Source organism: Perna viridis, chromosome 8, assembly GCF_037379345.1.
Source record: "Perna viridis isolate PV_CMFRI_1.1 ecotype Kerala chromosome 8, ASM3737934v1, whole genome shotgun sequence".
NCBI classification, from domain to species: domain Eukaryota; kingdom Metazoa; phylum Mollusca; class Bivalvia; order Mytilida; family Mytilidae; genus Perna; species Perna viridis.
Window position 1 is genome coordinate 30749997 of NC_142452.1, and position 21458 is coordinate 30771454.

The window sequence follows — 21458 nt, forward strand, 5'->3', positions numbered from 1 at the left end:
TTTAGAGTTCCTAATGACAAATTAATTCATTGCAGTTGGCATAAAAATTGGATCAGTCAACAGTGTAAAGTTACCAGAAACACATGAGTTTTTACTTGACTTTACTTATCAATAATACATGTACTCACATATCGACTGAGTACAGCCTGGCACTGTCTAAACTTGTAACCCATCATGAAGAAAAAACAAAAGTAAGCACACACAGACTGTGGGTCAGCCTAAAAAAGGAGACATATTGCATGGTGTAAAATGTAAAAGCAAAATAATGTATAACAGGGCATATAATGGAACAAAAATGATACTCCAGCAAAACTTAATAACAAGAAAGAGGGATGGTAAATGTTGAAAACAGAACTGAAAAACAAAAACATAGCATGCATTGTGCCAAAAATTAAAATTAACTATATTATTGTAGTGAAAAATTGTGAAAAGTTTGAATAGAATCCTTCAATTTTTTAGCATATTATCTTATGGAAAACAAGAAAACAAAAGAAAACACAAACATTCAAAAACAAATATCCTGAAAACTAAAATCGAACTAAATTATTATTTTATAGTACTTACAACAGGTAAAGTTAAGAAAAATCATTTGCATTAAAGCTTTATTTTACCAGTAAAAAAAAAACAGACTGTTTTTCAAAGTACATACCAGTTCTCACTAGGTGTGATGGGTATAAAAACATTACAGTATTTCCAGATTACAACTTTAAATTACAATATTTGAGAATTGTCAATTCTAATGATATTTAAATAACATGATATTGAAAATCTTGTCTTTTTTCCTTGATTCTGATGATGCAAATAGTCAAATATACACTATCAAAATGATGGGTTTTTTCCTACCATGTTTCACTCACTGTCTGATTCTTACAGAGACTGACATATAAGATATATCTAGGATGGCTTGCATTACCTCAACAAGATCTTCTGAGTTAAAGGGAGTATCAGCAAAAAACATTTTCTCAGCACACCTCAGAGCCAAGTTAATAGTCCATCTATCATTCAATAGTAAATCAGAAGTAAATGTATTTGGTACAAAGGAATTCACTAAGGCACAGAGAACACGGCTGTCAACCAGGTCATCTATTTTCTGTAAAATAAAATAGTATATTGTTCCTCTTAATCTACCAAAAAGAGCTCTGAATTTGCATTCTTATGTCATATTCACATCAAATTTAATGGCAATCCCAAATGGTAGCATCCCAAGAAACTTTTTTTAAGTCAAATTTTAGTAAACATACAAACATTGGCTCTGCAGAGCTTTTAACCGACACATCCCATCTCCATGAAAAATTTCCATACCCACCGTTTCATGTTAACCTTTAAATTTTGACTTTGAGAAAATCAGTTACAATTTTATAAAATATTTGAAAGTAAAATTGATTGTAAGTCATGATGTCATAACTAAAACAGCGCTACAACGTCATTACTTATGACCAATTTGAAATCGACCCGAGTTCAAAGTGTTTTTAAGGCTATATGTACGAAATTGGTCAATCTAATATAAATTGATTTCAGAAAAGCTAAATGAAGATTTTAAAAAGACAGATGGATGGTAATATTAAAAATACCCTTTGACACTTTCTTGCTAGGAAATAGTTTAAAAGATAACTTTTTAGGTATAACAGTCAACAAGAGTTTTCTCACTTAGGTCATAAAATACAACCTTGAATGAATTGCTGCAAATTTTATATAACAGAACTGACTAATCTGTTCTTTCCCAGCATTTTTATTTAAATTTAAGAAATATTTAATGAGAAATCAATTAAAAATTGTTTCTGGTTTCAAAACTCTTAATTACTCATACAACTGTACTTACATAAGCATATAGGCTTCTGCCATCTCTCGTAGTCTGAAAAATGAATATTCAAACTTTTCAGTACAGTGTACCATTAGTAAAGATTTCCATACGATACAAGCATACATACATCAAAATAAGTCAATCACACCAAGAAACTTTGCTTAATTTCAGGTCAGGTCAATAAAAGCTTATCTTCTAACAGGAGTCATACTACTTATCTCCAATTTTTATATACTAAAGTGAAAACCTGTCTAAACCAATCCCCTTTCAGACTGTAGAATTTATTCAGTTCACTCAGGTTCAAAATACATTACAGCTGACATGAGGGATTTAAAGAAGTAGACCTAGGGTAAGGGACATAACTCTTGAAATCAGATATGTTTGTATCAATAATTATTCGATTTCACCAAACCCTTTCAAGCTTTCCTTTGAAACAGAATAAATTCTGTCCAAATTACTTTGATGTTTACATGAGATTGATGTAAAATGGTGAATACAAACATTCCAATGATTTGTAAGAGTTGTGTCCCTTACCCTAGGTCTACCTCCTTAAACAGTGTCTGGCGTAGACAGGCTTTCTGTTATTTCTGGGTTCGTTTGAAATAGGTTTTACTGTACTTATTACATAAATGGTTTAACTATACCCTTAGTACTAACATTTTGATGACATTGCTTTAGACAGGTGTTTTTTACCCAGGTATGTAATAGGATTGTTTTCACTTTTGACGGATTTCATGATTTTTCTTTTGCATTTGTTAATTACATTTCATTGATCTTTAAATTGTATAACATTTGTACCAGTAATTTCTTTTTAGTTTTATTGCCAATTGTTTTTTGTGAAAATAGTACTTTTTATTTACATCTGCAATCAGTTCATTAGAATAAAACTTTGATTAAAATACGAAACAGTCCATATACCATGTGATATTTAATTTTCACAGAAATATGTAGAGTGCTACCCATTAAAACTTTGAAATCATATAATACCATGTGCCAAATCTTAAAAAACTGGATAATACTGTGACCATAACAAATATACGGAGTGTGTGGTAGAATATATACATGTAAGATAGAAGAAGTAACTTAATCCAGTTACCACAATTTTTTCAATATAAATACATTGTAAAAGGTCTGCTGAACTATAGCATCCTTTGCTAAATATATCATTTCTTAATGTCCTCTTGAATTAGGCAAGAGTAATTATCAGGTTAGGCCTGTAAGTGTAAATAGCTGAAATGTCCAGTGTATTTCGTCATACAGTAGGAAACGATGTATCTAGCAGGTAACTTTGAATTCAGAAAATAGACTGAAACCCTTGATAACAAAATATGATTAAGATAGTAGTCAAATTATAACATTTAATTCTGTGTTGAAAGAACTGCTGAGATTTATGGTTTAAGAAAGCAACTGAACAAGTTTTCATCAGACTAAAAAAATGTATTCATTTCAGGACATCAAGCGCACTATAAAACAAGTTGACCCTTGTTTGACAAAATGTAGAGTAGGTCAACTCTGCTAAAAATAGATTTTTATAGTGTTACATGTATCTTAGATCAAACCCTAACAACTCCAATGAAGGAAAACTCATAAATATGTGTAATGTTGTGTATGAAATTTGTAATGCATGCATAAACTTTAAGAGAGAATTTACAATATATATGCTATGAACCCAAATAAACTGAATTGAACAAAAATTAGTTGACATGATTGGCAGAAGAAAATTAAACTCGGGTAAAATATTTTACTTTGCCATTAATAATAATCAAGAATAGATTTAAGAAGTTAAAAAACCTAAGTTTAATTACAGGAGTTCTAAAACATGCAGTGTTTTAGTTTCTACAGGTATTCTAAAGAAATAGTTTAAAACTTTGAGAAAACTAAAGGCTCTAAAGAACCTGAATAGCTCACCTGGCTTGATAAACAACTTTTAATGTTTTGTAAAAGCCATTTTCTAATTGGTTTACGTCATAACCCCCAAAAAATTAATCCCTGCATTTCTTTTGTGGTTTGGCACTTTGTGATATGAAGACAAAGAGATCCATTAACATACAGTCAAGTAATTGCCTGAGCATCTGGATAATTCTGGTTTCTGGCCTTTCGTTTCTAAGTGGTCTAAGTTTTAACCCCAAAAATCAATCACAGTCTAACCTTTGTGGTATAGAATATTGTGGGCCATTATCACAGACACCAAAATGATTTTACTAGAGTACCCAGTATTATAAATATAGTTAATTTCTATGAAATGCTTATTTTTGGTCCCTAAATTCCAAAACAGTTGATGCTACAATCGCTAAAGCTGTACAACCTTCCTTCTGTTGTGAGGAACTTTTTTAAAATTTTTTGCAACATGCAGTGACAACAGCACAATACCATTATACAACTGCATTTAAAAAAAATTTCCTATAAAAAACTTATACACAGAAGATTAAAAGAATTGAGGGTGTCACAAGAAGCATTAATACGTAACCCTGATCCTATACTTACTGTCTCTATCTGAAAGATAAACTTAACTTTAAGTAATATTACATCAAATATACTCAATCAAGGGGAGAGCACCACTAATAAACCAACAAAAATAGTGAATAACGTGAGTGTCATCTTGTCAAAGTGTCTTTATCAGTAACCAAAATAAACAAGTTAATAAATAATCAGTAGTTCAATCATTTAAAAATCATAATGCATCATAGAAAAAGGAACAGATATGGCAAAACACAACAAATGCACCGTCCTATAACCTTTATAAAAATAATAATTACTTCGAAGTATTTGATGAACATTTGAAAGTTTAATCATCTATAGACATATTCCCACTTGTGGACGCCAATGTGGAAAACCATATATTTCCCTGTTGTCTTCCATACTGACATCTCCTTAAACTGAAAGATTCATGATGTCCCAATTTGATATTACGTTGTTTTTCTAACATCAAAGGTCACAGAGAGACAGTTCTGGGGTTAAGTGAACAAAATGACAAGTTAGGATTCATTTATTTTCCACAAACTACTGAAAAGAATATAACCCATATTCTTAATTATATTTTTGTGTTATCACCCAAGTTATATTTTTAGAAAAGTTAGTAAAAATGGTCTGTGAATAAAGGAAAATTTCAATTAAAAAATACTGATCTACTGCAAAACTCTTATCTATTGCTACATTATACTACAACAGTGATAAATAATCCAAATTATGAAATAAAAACAGAACTCCTGCTTTAAGAAGGAGGCAGCCCTCAGATAAATGTAGCATAACATTTCTATATTTGAGCCACTTCTATCCTCACTTGTTCTACATATTAAAATGTATATCAATAACTTCTAATTGTACTAACTAACCTTCAGTTGGTAATTAACCATTTCCATGATACATTCATCTGGACTCGGGTATTCCTCAAACTTCATTCTCTTCTTCTTAAACTTTTTCACATAGTCAGCATTAGGAAACCTAGCATAGGACTCTGTCTGGATTTCTACATCCTCCTGAAAAGAAAAGAAAATCAAATATCTAAGTTATTAAATGTAAATCTTTGTTAGAATCACCTAACATAAGTGAAATCTAAAACCCTCCTGAACTAACAATACATGTATATTTTCAAAACTAGAAGATCTCTTAAAAATTGTAAAATTTGGAAAATTTTATACAGAATGTCAAAGTTACCTGCCTTGAATATTTATATAAAGTGTATTACTTTAGGGTATTCCATCTTTTTATGCCAGGGACTTACCCATAGAAGCCATTTGAAGCTAATGCTATATATATTTCATTCGACTTTTCAATAGTTCTCACAACTACAAATGTATCTTGTTTAAAATAAAAGAGTGCTCCAACTTCACCCCCCTCATATGATTTATTAGAACAGATTTTATATAAGACTTAAATTCTTAAAAGGATTACTTTTAATTTTTTACCAGATTATGCAAAATAACCAACTTAGGGTAAGTTTACACTTTATGAACCGTATAGCGATTTATTAATAAGTTTAAACTGCTCTAAAGTTGCCAATGAGACCATAACTTGATAAAAAATTAAAAGCAATCCTTGCGATTCAATGTTAATCCATTGAAATCAAATTTAGGATTTGTCCCTTCATCAAAGACTTATTTAGTTTGGAATTATTTGAGTTACGGACTGTAGACTGATCGATATTAATGACATCACAGTGCCAGGTTTGTTTATGGAAAATAACCTACCTTACCCAGATGAGAAATAAACAGTCAAATTAAATTATATTAAAATAAATGTTATGTCCAATGACGTACATCTTCCCACATTTTGATGGTAAAAAATATGAAATTACACTGTCTTATATCAAGTTTAATTCACTGCCTGATTCTTACTGTGAGTTGATTAGGGTTTGTAAGTCTCAACATGTGACTTCGTGGTTTCAAGAGAATGATTCCTAGTCTACCATTCAAACGCATAGTGATTTGTCATTTTTAGAGCATTGGATTCAGTATATAAAAGCAAAACTTATTTTTGGATAAAAATACCAATAAAATTGACAAATATGGATTTCCACATGATAAAAATGTTAAGAAAAAGTGTAAAATAGAAGATTTTGCATTGTAATACAGCATTTCAAGATCCCGGAAGTAAACAATAACATGTAGACCAGTCTTCAGATTTTAATACATTCTACATCAGAAATTCTGGTAAACAAAATGAAACTAGTACGAGACTTACAGACCCTATCTAAGTCCTCTTAAGTTACAATTATTAATATTGAAATCTCATTCCTAATTTTTACAACTGCTAGTATTAAAAATGCAATTTATCATAAAGTTTGGAAATTTGACTAACAAAAAATAAAAACACTGAACAATCATATCATTTTTATACAGTGAAACATTTCTTAATCCAACCATAAAAATTGATGACCAATCTTTTGAAGTCGTTTTATTAGGTTAAGATATTTATTGTAACCTGAGTAAACCCAACAACTCTCTACCAATAAATTTTAAAATCCAATAAAGTTTGGTTTAGACAGGTTTCACTGTATTGAGTACTAGTAATTATATTTTCATAAAAAAAGATCCATGCATCAAAACATTTAACGACAAAATTGACATGAAATAAAGTTTGAACACACTGAAACAATGATAAATACATCCATCTAGTTTATTACAAATCAATAATATATATGTACATATATATTTCCAGCAGTCATTATTCATCATACAAACTAAAATATTGTGGAAAAAGAACAGCTCTAGTCTACTCTACAAATAATAAGGGCTATTCTAGAAATAAATATCTCTTGGGCCAGCATGCAGTTGATTTCTTAATGTGTTTGTAAAAGGGGGGGGGTAAATTTAATTTTTCTCATGAGACAAATGTATTGCATCTTGATTTTAATGTGTCAGTAGTACCCCTAAATATCATTGGCATTCTGCACTGAGGACACACTTTTTATGGATCAGATATTTTCTATTTGTAAATATTGAATATTACATGCCAAAATCTGTATCATATACCATATCAACCTCAGACTCCTATCTCACCATAGTTCAAATATTTTCCGAGTAGGTGTGCAATATATATTGATATACGATATAGCCCTCAGGGTGCAATATAGGGTATGGGTTATAGGTCAAGGGGTCGATATAAGGTTAACCATATAGGATATAAACAGGATATAAACAATCACTTACAATGCATACACAAAATAGTATATTTCAATATAAATATATGATATATATACATTTTGTACTTGTAGATTTTTCTTCACAACTTTTTGGGGGGTTGGGGTGGGTAAATAATGCAATAATTTGTTTCAAAGCTATAATTATAATAAGTAAATATATTTTACTACTATGAAAGAAGTTGAAATACCCCATCAACAGGAAAATTTTCACTTTTACGGCAAAACTAACGAAAAAATTGTAAAAATAATCGAAGCCATAACAAAATGCACTGTACAAAAGAATGTATCTACATATATGAATGCCATTTTACCTTTTTATCTTTAGATTTCTGAAATGGTATTTTAAGATACAGAGACCTTGATTGAGATTGTACATTGTATATACTTATGTGTACAATGTACATAATGTACATCATGCATGAGTTAGCAGTATTTTAGTGTAGAACAAAAGAAAATTATAGGATTTCTTATCAAACACAAGATAAATTTCTTTAAATTTACAACAGCAAAGCAAAATATAGCATCCCTTCTGTGCATTGGTATTTATTATTGTCAAGGTCATTATATGACCTTGACTTTTGACCTATACTAATTGCAGCTGATCATAATGAATTTCTTGTATCAGAGTTGAATTTTGCAATGAATATACTGAAAGAAGTGAACATGACTAATTTGAGAGAAAATGAACACTAAAAATTAGAATCATAACAATAAAAATCTCTATTTGAATAAGTGAAATTCCAATTTAAAGCAGAACAAAATCAAGGGTGAATATTTGCAATCATTTAACACTGCAAAACTATAATTCATAATTTTACACATTATCAACATCTATTCAAATAGACCCTAACCCATCCACTTACATATTCCTCCTCTTCAGGAGCACCAGCTCCAGCCCCAAATCCTGTCAGTAATGATTTTTTTTGTTTCTTTGGTTTGGGTTTCTCTGGTGGGGGTTCTGGAGTCCACTAAAATAGAAACTTGATTCATCAATATCTGACAAAAATGCAACATAATCTTACATCAATGGTTAACCATATCATGAAAATAACCAGTGGTTCTTTTCACAAAAATTTGTAAGAGTAAAATTGGTCATAAGTTATGATGTCACAATACTTTTATTTACTATGATATCATAACTTACGACTAATTTTTGTGCATTTTTTGTGAAAAGGACCACAGATCCATTAACCCTTTCCAGGTGGACAATGCCTGAAGGCATCACCTAGCATCTGTCATGTGGTTACCTGGGTACTAGATATTCAATACTAACATAGTCCCTGTAACCATGGTAATAGTAAATGTTCCCACTTGAGTCATGATTGGTTGAGTGAGGAGTTGTACATTTTGTAAATTGATTGATTTAACATTTATAGCACAGTTTCCAGCCAAAATATTTCAGAACAAGAAACATGTATGAACTCCTTATTCTCTTCTTTTGCATAACCCTCGGGATGTATTATACTTAAAATACAAAATTAGTTTGATAACTATATTTTGTCCTTTTTTGGTTCCTTTGTCTGTTCAGAACTTTATTATCTTTTGAGTGTTTCATACATTTTTTTTTAAATTTTTGTGTGACAGATTCATTATACCTCAATGTTAAACATGTTTAAAATAAAGGTCTTGTTTCCTGCTACCAACAAGAGAAAAATAGGGTAGGTAGGTAGAGAAATTATTTTATTTTTCAAAAGCATTTTGCAATGAGTTAATGGGTAAACTTATCTTGATTTTTATGGTACTTAAGACAAATGACCATGAAATGTTTAGGGTAGGCATAAAAAGCTAGGGTTGATAGCGTGGCAGGAAACACATATTTTTTTGGCCTTAGTGTCAGTCGGTCTCTATGTTAAAAGCAAGACGATGACCTTCTCTATTTATTTATAAAATGTATCTCTTATGGACATTTCTCTACACATCTATGCATATTTTACACATACAATGCATTGTGTCAAACCTTAAATGGTACTTGGCAGAGTATGTCTTCATCTTCATGTTGTAGGTATTCAGCTCTTTCCCAGACAAACCAGATGTCATGACTGACCAATCTCCATAGAACTTCAAACACCTACAAATACAAAACTACTTTCCAAGTACATGTAATACAACTTTATCTTTGTATATGACAATAAAATCAACCTACCCAATCTATCTCAACAGCCTTTTGACTGTATATAGCAAATGGATATAGTATGATTTGATTTCTACAATTATGTACTTTGCAAAACTTGTAGCATGGAATTGGTGCTGTTTATTTCTGATAAATGAATGAATTGATGAATTGAACTTTTGTTTCTAATATGACGTCTTCATATCGTCAAACAGTATATGTCGGTACAACCCCTCCTTTAGCACATGCGCACTGTCTTTTTCTTTCGCTGTCGCTTCGAGACAAACACTCATTTAAAAACATTTACGCGATGATTTAATGACTGAGAGGTTATCTAATACTATACTGATACTGATACTTATTCAATAGATGGATTATTTGGATACATGTATGTGATTTATTTCTTAATTAATTCAACTTCAATAAGGGGGAGGTTAAATGGAACAGCCGTTATTTTGGCCATGCCTAGGGAAATTTTTGTCACAAAAATTACCGTATTTGTCATATTAGAAAAGAAATAGTTCCTTTTGGGGGTAGATTTGTACTCATTTTATGGGTTTGGCATTTATATTCTCATTTAACACCTCACTATCGCTCAGTGTTAAATAATCAAATATAAATGCCGTACCCATGTTAAAATGAGTACAAATCTACCCCCTCCATGAATTATTTCTTATAACATGACTTCCACACACATGGTGGCACAGTCCCTGTTTCATTCACATCTCAAAATTTGGTTGATTGATTGATTGATTGTTGGGGTTTAATGTCCAAGCAGCAATATTTCAGCTATATTCAGACGATGAACATGAAATGGATGACAGAATGAACATGAAATGATGAAATGAAAAAAAAAGGATGGGGCACAAGGATAATAGGGTCAACAAATTTTGATTCCCACAAGATAAAAGGGAGGGATGGGCAGGGTCGGGCAATTTAGCCACCTGAGGCAGAGTGCAAAGGTTCCTACTCCTATCGAATACCACAGCAGGGTTCTTTAACGTGCGAGGAACGTGGCATCTTTCCCAACACGGTGCACCACTATAGTTTGCAGTCAGGTTTTCCGTATTATAGCCTGACAACCCCAGCATGTAACATGCCAGGGGTACCCCATTCCACCACCTGGAGCACAAAACCCAGTTGCTCTGTGGGCAGAGCGCCTAGCCCCTGGCTAGGTTTCTGAGTGCTATTTAGTCACCATTTACAACAAGCTTAGCACTGCTGCAGGCCTATTCTTTTAACACCCAGACCTGCACTGGGTTTCAAAATTGGCATTTATGGCTCATGGCTCAATGCTTCATTGCTCAACACTCACATGGCTAAATCAATCATTGTTAAAGTCATTATACAATCCCTCAATGATGAAATAATGGAATATGAAAGGCTAAATCATAAGATAAATCAATCTGTAGCGGTAAATGACTTAGCTGCTCAATTATTCTGTGCTCATCACTCAATATTCATGTTTCAAAGACACTCATTTTCAAAACAGTACTACCAGTATATATATCTCATTGCTGAGCAACCATTCACCACTCATTGCCCAATCACTCACGAATGGAGTTGGAAACTTAAGAATGTTACAGGCACTGAACAACATGTAAATTCACAACCAAATTACTGAAAGCAACTAACTCAATAGAATTTATGCACTTAAATACTTATAAGTTAGATTTTTTATCATTTAGTACACCAAACATGTAGTAGAGTGCTTCAAATGGATAATATATATTATGTATATGATTTAACATAATGCAATTGAATTTCAAATTAAATATCAATTTTCCTTCAAGTAATCATAATTTAATTTCAGAAATAACATGATTTTTGATTGGATAAAAATTGTGTCCATCATCTAAGAGACCAAATTTTGAAATGAATCGGTAATTTCATCAACCTAGATTTAATCGTGAAATATAGATACTAAAATTAAATTATAAGGTATGACTGTCTTATCATCTTCTGTCTTTTTGAAATACATGTAACCTCAATGCCCAATTGCCAGTTGACCACATGATGGAGGTTATTTCTTCATAGAGAGAAAAAATAAAAAAAGCATTTCTTAGTTGAGCATTTAGGAAAAGTTAAAAAATAAGAGGTTACTCAGTTTGGTAAGTGGACAAACAGAGATATACAAAAAATAAATCCAGCAGAATGAATGTCTCTGTAAGAAAATACTTTATAATATGAAGAAAAAACATCAAACCAAGCAAAGAAACTACTCAAATCTAATTTGGATTTATTCAATAGAATTTCAAATACAACCCAATTCTTTACCATTATTTCCAGAGGAACAAAGATTGGGTTCAGTATAGAGAAGTTTAGCTGTAAATTTATTTAAAGATAAGTAGTAGGATTTATATTCAATGAGCAATAAAAATGTTTTCCTTGCAACAGCTTAAAGCACCAATCATTGCCAAGAAGATAGAGAAAGAAATTTTGTATAAGCAGACAAAAAGAAAGACTTTGTATAGGTAGACAGAAAGAGATTTTGCATAGGCGGATGGAAAGAAAGTGACTATTCACAGATAGACAGAGAGAAAGTGACTGTTTATAGATAGACAGAGAGAAAGAGATTTTGTATAAGCAAACAGAGAGAAAGAATTTTTGTATAAGTAGACAGAGAGAGAAATAAAGGGATTTTGTATAGGCAGACAGAGAGAAAGAGATTTTGTATATGAAGAGATAGAGAGAAAGAGATGGGTATAGGCAGACAAAGAGAAAGAGACTGTATAGGCAGACAAAAAACAGAGATGGAGAGATATTTTGTATAGGTAGATAGTGCTAAGAGAGGTAAACAATATTACAGTGAAACCTGTCTAATCAAACCCTGAATAATTCAAAAACCTGTCTAAACCACACACCATTTGAAGTCCCTTTATGTCAATTTTTAAAGTCTTTTTAACCTGTGTGAAATGTACACCTGTCTACACCAAATCAATTATAAAGTCCACTTGTGGTTTGGTTTAGATATGTTTCAATATAAAATGTAGTTTACAATCATGGCAACATAATATCATTTTGTGAACAAGATCAACAATACTTTGTGACCCAATCCTGACACAAATAAGACAATTCATGCCAGCCTTAAACCCTAAGTGTGAAAAATATATATCATAGACATAAAATATTTTAAAAGCATTATGTTCTACCCATATTTGTTGACAATGCATTTAAATGAATTTTTAAGAAATAGAAGAAAAGAATGTGAATTCTAGAATAATGTCATAAGAAACAGAAAATGTGTTATTAATGACATTTTATTCATCATATAGAGAGCTGAAACACCAGATATTGCATTACAAGGTGGATCCTTATTTCCTCAGAAGAGTTAAAGCCCATCACCTACTTACATGAAAATCTCCTTCATAATTCTAAAATGTAGGTCAAGAGAAAATTGAGTAAGACAAATTACAATGATATTTTTAAGCCTTATATTATAGTTATGTAATGCAAGTTTGTCTTATATTGTGCAAATTAAACTTGTATTTAAAAAATAACTCATTTACATTCATCACTGTTGCCAAAAAAAATTATGCATCCTTTAAAAAAAAAATCATATTAACCTTGGAACATTTTATCCTAAATAAAAAAAAATATTTGTGCATGATATATTGTCCAGCTCAATTACTATATTACAGTAATAATTATCCAAAAACATATATTCTTAACTTGAGTTATTCTTCTTAAACCATTATTATTATACTTTTTTTTTAATTTTTAGGACAGAAAAGCAATATAAAGTATTTAAATGAGATGTATCTATATTTCAAATATAATTCTAATACAACTGCTATTCAACAACTACATGTAGTAATTAACACCATTCATTTTTTTTTTTAAATTTAAACCTTAAAATGTAAAGTAATTCCTTTAAAAAACATGCTGTGTGCTCAACCTGACAGACATGATTTTGGAATGTTCAAGAAAAATCCACAGAAAATTCAATCTGTGTAAATTTATTCATTCTATACAATGAAAGTAATATAGTTCATGGGGTACCATTTTTCATGGTTTTCGTGAGTAGGCCAAACCACAAAATTTGGGTCCCAATGAAAAAAGGGATTTCCATTGATATGTATACTGAAAACCTCAAAACCATGAATTCAAGAATCCATGAACTTGTGTTTTTTTCATTATCCATGAATTAAAGTACTTTCACAGTATTTTTCCAAATAAAAGAACAAGAAAGTTGATTTAATGATCAAAATTACATGTACTCTCAAATTTTCACAAACAGAATATATAAAAAAAATCAAACCATGTCTGAACAGAGAATCATTCTGCTACAAGTCCATATACAACAATAAGTGAAAGTACGTCCTAAACTTCTTCATGAACTATGACATACATACAACAATAACCCCCTTTTTTTAAACCAAGTGATTTCCAAACAAACCAACATCTTACCACTGGTTCTCCATTTTCTTTCTGAAGATTAAACATTCAGTATGATTTTTTTAAAGTGATGAAACTAAAATGGTAGCTAATGTAATGGTAACAAAATAAACTAGAAGACCTATTTACCACAGGAGCCCCCCGCCTCATTTGTTAGCAGTGGTTTTTTATTCAATTGAGAAATTAAATGTGCCTGTAAGACACTAATAATGCCCCCGCTCGCTAAATTTGCCAAATTAGAAACATGTTTATTTTTGTATGAAGTCTATTTGCAGATTCAGAAATCCTTCCAAGGCTTGTGTTACTCATGGTCTGGGAATCAATTTGGGGATCAGAAATACCTAAATATATGCATATCTAAATATTGAATCCTGGCCACATAGTGTCATGAAATTCTGTTTGGTAATGTCATACTACTTGCAATGAGAAAAAGGGGACCGATGGATGTATTAATGGACACATAAAAAATGTTAATACCCCCCATAACAAATCCATAACTTTGTTGCTCGGGATATATTTTTGACAAAAACAACAAAGTCTAACTATCACACAGTAATATTTCATGGAAATTAAGACCCTTTGGCCCTGCACACCTTCATCAAGTGTAGAAATATCCTGTAAAATATTTTAGATGTAGTTCAAAAACTGTGCGAGGAGATAACCCGACAAGCCATGATCCATATATTTCTGAGTAAAATGACAATGTATAACTATCACCAATTTCCGTAAATTTCACGAAAATCAAAATCCTTTGGCCCTGCACACCTTCATCATGTGTAGAAATATCCTGTAAAATATTTCAGATGTAGTTCAAAAACTGTACAAGGAGATAGCCGGACAAGCCATATAGCCCCATTTCTGAGTAAAATGACTTAAGTGTAACTATCACCAATTTCGGTAATACTTCATGAAAATCAAAATCCTTTGGCCCTGCACTCCTTCATCATGTGTAGATATATCCTGTAAAATATTTTAGATGTAGTTCAAAAACTGTATGAGGAGACAGCCAGACAAGCTATGATCATGTGTAATCCGGACAGACGGACAGGGGTAAATTAATATCCTCCCCAACAGACTATCGCGGGGGCATAAAAATGGCAGTGATTTTGTTACCTGAAATTTACCTCCATTACAGCTGATTGTTTCAAAATTAAGAAAAAAATTTCCCATATTTCACAGTTTGTCCCAGTTTGTTTGGTTCCCTGCACACATATTTTCTTCCTAAATTCAACCAGAGGGGGAACTTTTTATAAATAATGCAACAAAATCATTGAATGGGCTGAATCTATAAATAATTAATAACTAGAAAATTGTGTAGTAGGACTTTTTGGGACATTTTTAATTAAAAAATTCAGTACTCAAATCTAATTTTAATATCAGTGACAGTTTTGAACAAAAAGAAAATTTAGCAACTAGAGCATAAAATCAACATTAGCTCTGAGTCTCTGTCTATCTAACCAGAAGTATCAAACACAATTCTTACATATTTTACCACAAATTTCATACACATATTTCAACATTTTTATTTTAAAATGTGACTAAGCTGTAACCATCTTTAACGTTGCAAATTGAACGAGAAACCTGTGAGTGCTGGCTCACCAATAATTCCCCCGCTTTCAATCACGATATAAACAAATAAAAAACAACGTCCTCAGTAAACAGGAAGATTTTGTCAATTTTTTATCTAAAATGGATCCCACAATATGGCACACTTACAGTAAGAATGTGTTAAATTCTAAGCCACTGTTAAGAGTAATTGATGAGAAAAGTGTGACAAAAATTTTAATTTTCAAATATATAATGTGTCAAAATCCTTGGTAAACAAGAAGTTGTTGTCTATTATTTTTTTTCTGAAAATGAGTCCCACCATATCACATACTACAGGAAAAATGTGTTAAAATTTCAAGCCACTGTAATGAGTAGTTGCTGAGAAAACTGTGAAAGAGAAAAGTGTTATTTACACAAGGAAACACAGATAGGGACAAGAGTAAAACAGTATACCCTCCTCCCCTTAGGGTGGACATATAATTATTGACATCATTCACTGGCCCAAGGTTTTACCAACATCGCAAAAAAAAGTGCAACTGATCCATGCTCCCAGTTTTTAGTAGAGTCAGAATTGCTCATTGACTTTGTTTCTTTGTATATCATGTACAGTGTATATGTTTTTTGGTTATTTCATATTCTTTGTTATGTGTATCTGTTTTCCATGTCTAGTCTTTATCCTTGAATAATATACTTTTGAATTTTCACTAAAATCTCGGTCCCCTTGGTTACTCTATAACAGGTATGATTTTAGGAGGAACATCAAAGAAGTGGAATTTCCCAGCATGTATATATACATTGTATATGTATTTTGTACATCTATTTATTTATATTGTACTAAGTTCCAGGAGATAAGTTTTCAAGCTATGACAAGACAAAATACTGTACTATGTTTTTTGGTAAGGCAGTTACTTAGGAAAAAATGTAATAAATGAAAAGTCTGGACCGGAAAAAAGAAGAAACCACCTAAAAAGCAGAAGAAAATCAACCCAAAGATCAAAATAATAAATGAAAACAAATATCTCAATATATAGTGACCAGTATTCCTATATCATGTTTGGATGACAGAGTTTCAAAACTTAAGCAGAAAAAAATCAGTTTGCTATTTCATTCTAAAGCAATCAAACCTGATCAGCACTCCTCATCACAAACAATCTGGAGTCAACAGTAGCATCTTGTGGAAGTACTCCAGTAGCTTTCAGATCATCTGTGATCCAGTCAATTCTAGTCTGCTTTTGCTGCTGTGAGAGTCTGCAAAACATGTCTAAAAATTAAAACTATGTCACTGTAATAAAAGGCAGTGGTGTATAAAAATGTTTTAGCATGCAGCTGTAAAGGCTAATCATTGAACTACATATATTTCCTGTAATTTATTACATAAAATTAAAAACCAAAAATCCTCAGTGTATATAAGTAGATACATGTACCTTAATAACTTATGTACTTAAGTGGCAGCCTTTGTAAGAATCATGCAAAATCTGAAAAATGTGATACACCCTAAAAAGGCTACATATTTTTATTTTTGTAATTGAGTTGTTGTATGGGTCTAAACTATGAAATGTGTAATTATTCATTCAAATCTGCCTGCTCTTAGGAGATAATCTGCATTGAAAATCCAGTAGATTCTATTGCATTTGAGTGCCATTTACAGAGTCATCTCCCTTAATTTTGAAATCTACAGTGCATTCTATATAATTTTTATCTCCTAAGAGCACGGGTTGTATGAAAAACCACATGTTTATTTTGGTTTACTATGACATTTCAAACAAAATATCAAAAATAATAATATGTAGGCTTTTTACCCATGAATCACATTTTGCACGATCCTTAGCTGGAGTGCTACTTAATTTTAAAGTATAAATATTAACAAATTGTGTCATTTATTTCTCTTTCTCTACAAATGTAATGTCCTTCACTGCATCCATTTCAAAACATGATTTACATTCATTTCTGCACATAAATAAAAACGTGTAGTAAATAAAATCAGGAAAACAAAAACAATAACATAAAAATAAAACATTAGATTAATAACATACACTTTGACTACTGTTCTTCATAAAGAAAAACATTTTAGTTCTTGTAATTTGGACACAAAGCTTGCCGACAATTAACACATATGTCATTCTTAGGGCTTAAAGTTAAAGTATTGGAGAGACACATAAACCAGTGATCGAATTTAAAGGGAAATACTTGCTAAATGCACGTTGAAATTTAATTTTACTAGTAGAAATTATTTCCACTTGCTAAAATTTGCTAGTGGAATACTGTATGTCATAAAGGTAAAGTCAGAAATAACCCAAAACACTTAAATTTAGCAAGTGTAAATTTTCAGTACTTGCTAAATTTAGCTAGTGGAAAAATTCTTAAATTCGATCCCTATAAACAGTTAAAGTTATGAAATGTATACAAAATTGTTGAAAATACCCATCAAAACTCTCCAGTCTTTTGATGGTGTTTCCTGTCATACTCTCTATCAGGTACTTCATATGGGTACCAGTCAACAAATCCATCAAACAGTTGTTTAACAGCTGATCGTAGGGCATAAGCCTCATATTGACCCAAGCTGTGAAGCTCCGAATCTTTGTCCGGAGAGACATTTCTGGCTATGGAAGCAATCTGAAAAGTCACAAAAGTTCTCACTTTTTAAACAAGTTCTAAATATAACATGATTTACAATATTTTAAATTAAATGTCTTTATCATGTTCTCAAATGTTGATTATTTTGTTTCTTCTACTCCAACAATGCTAAAGGTTGTACAGAATTCAGGCAAGGTACATTTGTACAGTACAAAAAATGTGCTTTATGAAATAGTATCATGGATCAACAGATCTCTTACAAAAATGTACCTACAAGTTAGCCCCATGTCTAATTTAAGCACTTTTAAAGCTTTAATTACATGTACACTTCATCAGCAGTTTATTCTGGAGATCATTGTTAAACAGACATGTAGCCTCACCAGACTCAATTAAAAGTGGACAAAAATATGAACAAACATTTTTTTCAATGATTATGTTCTGTCAGTAAAAATAAAATAGAAACAGGTTATTTTTAGACCACAAAAACTTGCTTCATTCAAGAAAATAATTAGTGTGCAGTGTTATTTCTTGCAGACAATGTTTTTAGATTTAACAAGAAAACTTACCTCATAAATAACGACATGCTGATTTCATTTTTAAAGGGGGATAACTAAGTTTTGTTCAGCAGAAAAAAAAAGATATCTTTAACACAAATTATAAACTTTTGGCAAATTACATTATAGATAACTACAATATTCAATCAAAAATTTTCTATTTTTCACAAAATAAGAAACTCAAAAGTCTGCTATCACAGCTACACTTCTTAAAACGTTCAAGTTTCCATTTTAGCATTTGTACAACATTTATCTTGCATTTACATGTCGTTTTGCGTTCGTTTAATAACACGGTAAATACATGATAGAAGCGTTCATTTAAACACACGCTATGAGCATTCATTTAAACGCATGATAGAAGTGTTTGTTTAAACGCATGATATGAACGTTCATATAAACGCAAAATATATATCATGAAAGAAGCATTTGTTTATTTTTGTACTTTAATTATTTCATTGATTCAAGTGTATTTTTTCTTTCTCCATTATTTATTTATATCATTATTTTTCACTGTTCATTTAAATGCATGCTAGGAGCATTTCTTTTTCATGCATTTAAATGCATGCTGGGAGCGTTCATTTATTGTGCATTTAAATGCATGATAGGAGCGTTCGTTTAAACACACAACAGAAGCATTCGTTTGCCTGCATTTGGTGAGCTTTTATCGTGCGCTTGGGTATCATGCATGCGGGAAACCTAAACGTCTCAAGGAGTGTACATGTATATGGGATATTCACACATATCCATCACATGTCAAGGTATCTGAGGTCTCCAGTTCACTTGTTTTAATGTCACTGATACAATGTATGTGAAAATTTTATGGTTTAGAAAATGCATAAGTGCAGTGGCATGCACTACATGTATGTCTATTTACTTGGTTTATACTTCATTTTAAGAAGCATATTTCATTTTACATTAAAACTGCTGCGGAAAGTTATTTTTCAGTAGTGTTTTGTTTTAAAATTCGTTGGAATACAAGGAAACGCAAAAATATATCATCTCAAGCAATTAACTTCCATGTAAAATCTGTCACACTTCCAGGAGCACTTTTTGAAAAAAAACATATTCATTGACCTACCATTAAAATTGCAATTTAGATTTTGTCATCTATCAACTGTATTGTATACTTGAAATATATACATCAACAAATTTTACATTTTTAAATGAGTTAAAATGTACACTGTAGCTCATTTTCATTGATGAAAATATGACATTTCTCTTTAACACACCAGACCGTCATAATCTTAAGTCCACATAAAATTCAAGCACTGCCAATGATAGGGGTGATTCATGGTGTTTATATTTCACAATTGATTCACTACACTAGACTCTAAGAGCAAGTACTAACTACTCTGATTTCCTTGAACACCATAAATATCTGCGTAACATATTCCTGAATCAGGGGTATGAAGGAAATGTGTCTTAAAAAGTCTCCTACCCATTTTTTTTAGATATCAGTCCTTGCTTGAAAATACTTATTTTCTTCTAAATTAAAGAGTACTGATTGTTTTTTGATAAATTTTCTTTCTGCTGATGTGACAGCTGATTTACCAATTATGATGCAACAGCATGCAAATGATAGACACAATTTCCACCGGTATACATTATATGTAACTACGCCACAATGAAAGAGGGAGGTTTAGCACACTTTAAAACCAAGATTTAACCAAACATTTGGTTTGAAATGCCAGTACAATGTCAGGACCTTTGCGGTACCAGCTGCCCTGATGGTGTAATATGTGAGCGAGTCTCGTTTTAGAATGTATAGAAATTTTGTCTAATAATTCATCATACTGATAGTTGAGAAACTTTCTTCCTGTCAAAGCACTACATCAGAGCACACTGAAGCTTCAGAAATATTAAATATGCAGGCTACACAAAACCTTTAAAAGACAACTATTATTTTTCAAAAATGCTACTCCCAGTTGGAAGGATCTTGATAAGACCAAGCAATTCAGGCCCACTTATTTCCTAAACAAACTTGGCAAAATATTTAATGGCATGAAATTTAATTTGTTGAAAAGGAAATCTGATACTTCATACTGATTGCCTTCATTATATTATCTATTATGCCAGATTTGCTTTGGATGTGACTGGATTGGAATTTGGATTATACAATGTCAATGTTGCCTAGACTCTAGGTGTACCAGTCCAATGGCTACTTATTAACTCTTGTGTTATGGTAGATCCCTCTATCTGGAGCTCAGTGGGCGGCCAAACCAGAAACACCTCCGGACTGTGAATCCCAAATGGGATTACATAAAAAGGTACAAAATTAATTTTGTAAAAGAAACTTACCAAAAAACTATTTAAATTGTGGTCATCTCTGTCAAGACGTTAAAAATTTAGTTCTATCAAAACGGTCACTTGGTCGCCATTTGTAAACAAAATATTCTCGGATTTTATTCTACCAGAAGAGACCTTTCGAATAACAATTTGTAGATAAGTCGGCCATAATTTCATTCGGCCTTTTTTCTCGGAACAAGGAATCAGCCCTCTCATTTTTTACAATTTCTGATATTTCGCATGCTGCATTTTTATTTTATTTTTTTATTTATTAATATTTATTTTATTTTATGATATAATCAAACATTATACAATCCCTTTTAGGACAAAACTTACTTCTAACCAACAAATTGAGGTTCTACACAAGTTTCATTAATTCCATTCAGTAATGTATGAAACACTGGTATCAAATGATAATAAAAATGTTCCAAAAAGGGGGTCATGGTATCTTGTCAACTCCCATATCGCCTTTATTTACTGATTACCTTAGAAGTAATCTAGACGTTTGGCATTCATTCGTACATGTCTTTATTTCCTCTAACAGCA

At 31.4% G+C, this 21458-nt stretch overlaps 1 protein-coding gene across 9 annotated transcripts in view; it reads right to left on the reverse strand.

Annotated features, from left to right (window-relative positions):
• Positions 1-21062, reverse strand: part of LOC148610195 (uncharacterized) — a 51061-nt gene extending 29999 nt beyond the window's left edge. For 6 of the 9 annotated variants that reach the window (XM_088542410.1, XM_088542408.1, XM_088542409.1 and 3 more), the window contains exons 1-11: positions 20925-21062; positions 17920-18111; positions 16623-16746; positions 13963-13983; positions 12906-12926; positions 9400-9510; positions 8306-8410; positions 5134-5277; positions 1820-1852; positions 914-1090; positions 129-218 (exon numbers count right to left, since the gene is read on the reverse strand). In XM_088542410.1, the coding sequence (XP_088398536.1) occupies positions 129-218; positions 914-1090; positions 1820-1852; positions 5134-5277; positions 8306-8410; positions 9400-9510; positions 12906-12926; positions 13963-13983; positions 16623-16746; positions 17920-18092 (999 nt within the window). In that variant the 5' untranslated portion in view covers positions 18093-18111; positions 20925-21062. The remainder of the gene's footprint in view (positions 1-128; positions 219-913; positions 1091-1819; positions 1853-5133; positions 5278-8305; positions 8411-9399; positions 9511-12905; positions 12927-13962; positions 13984-16622; positions 16747-17919; positions 18112-20924) is intronic. The other 3 variants (XM_088542411.1, XM_088542406.1, XM_088542403.1) reach the window with 2 other exon arrangements.
• Between the last annotated feature and the right edge of the window lie 396 nt (positions 21063-21458).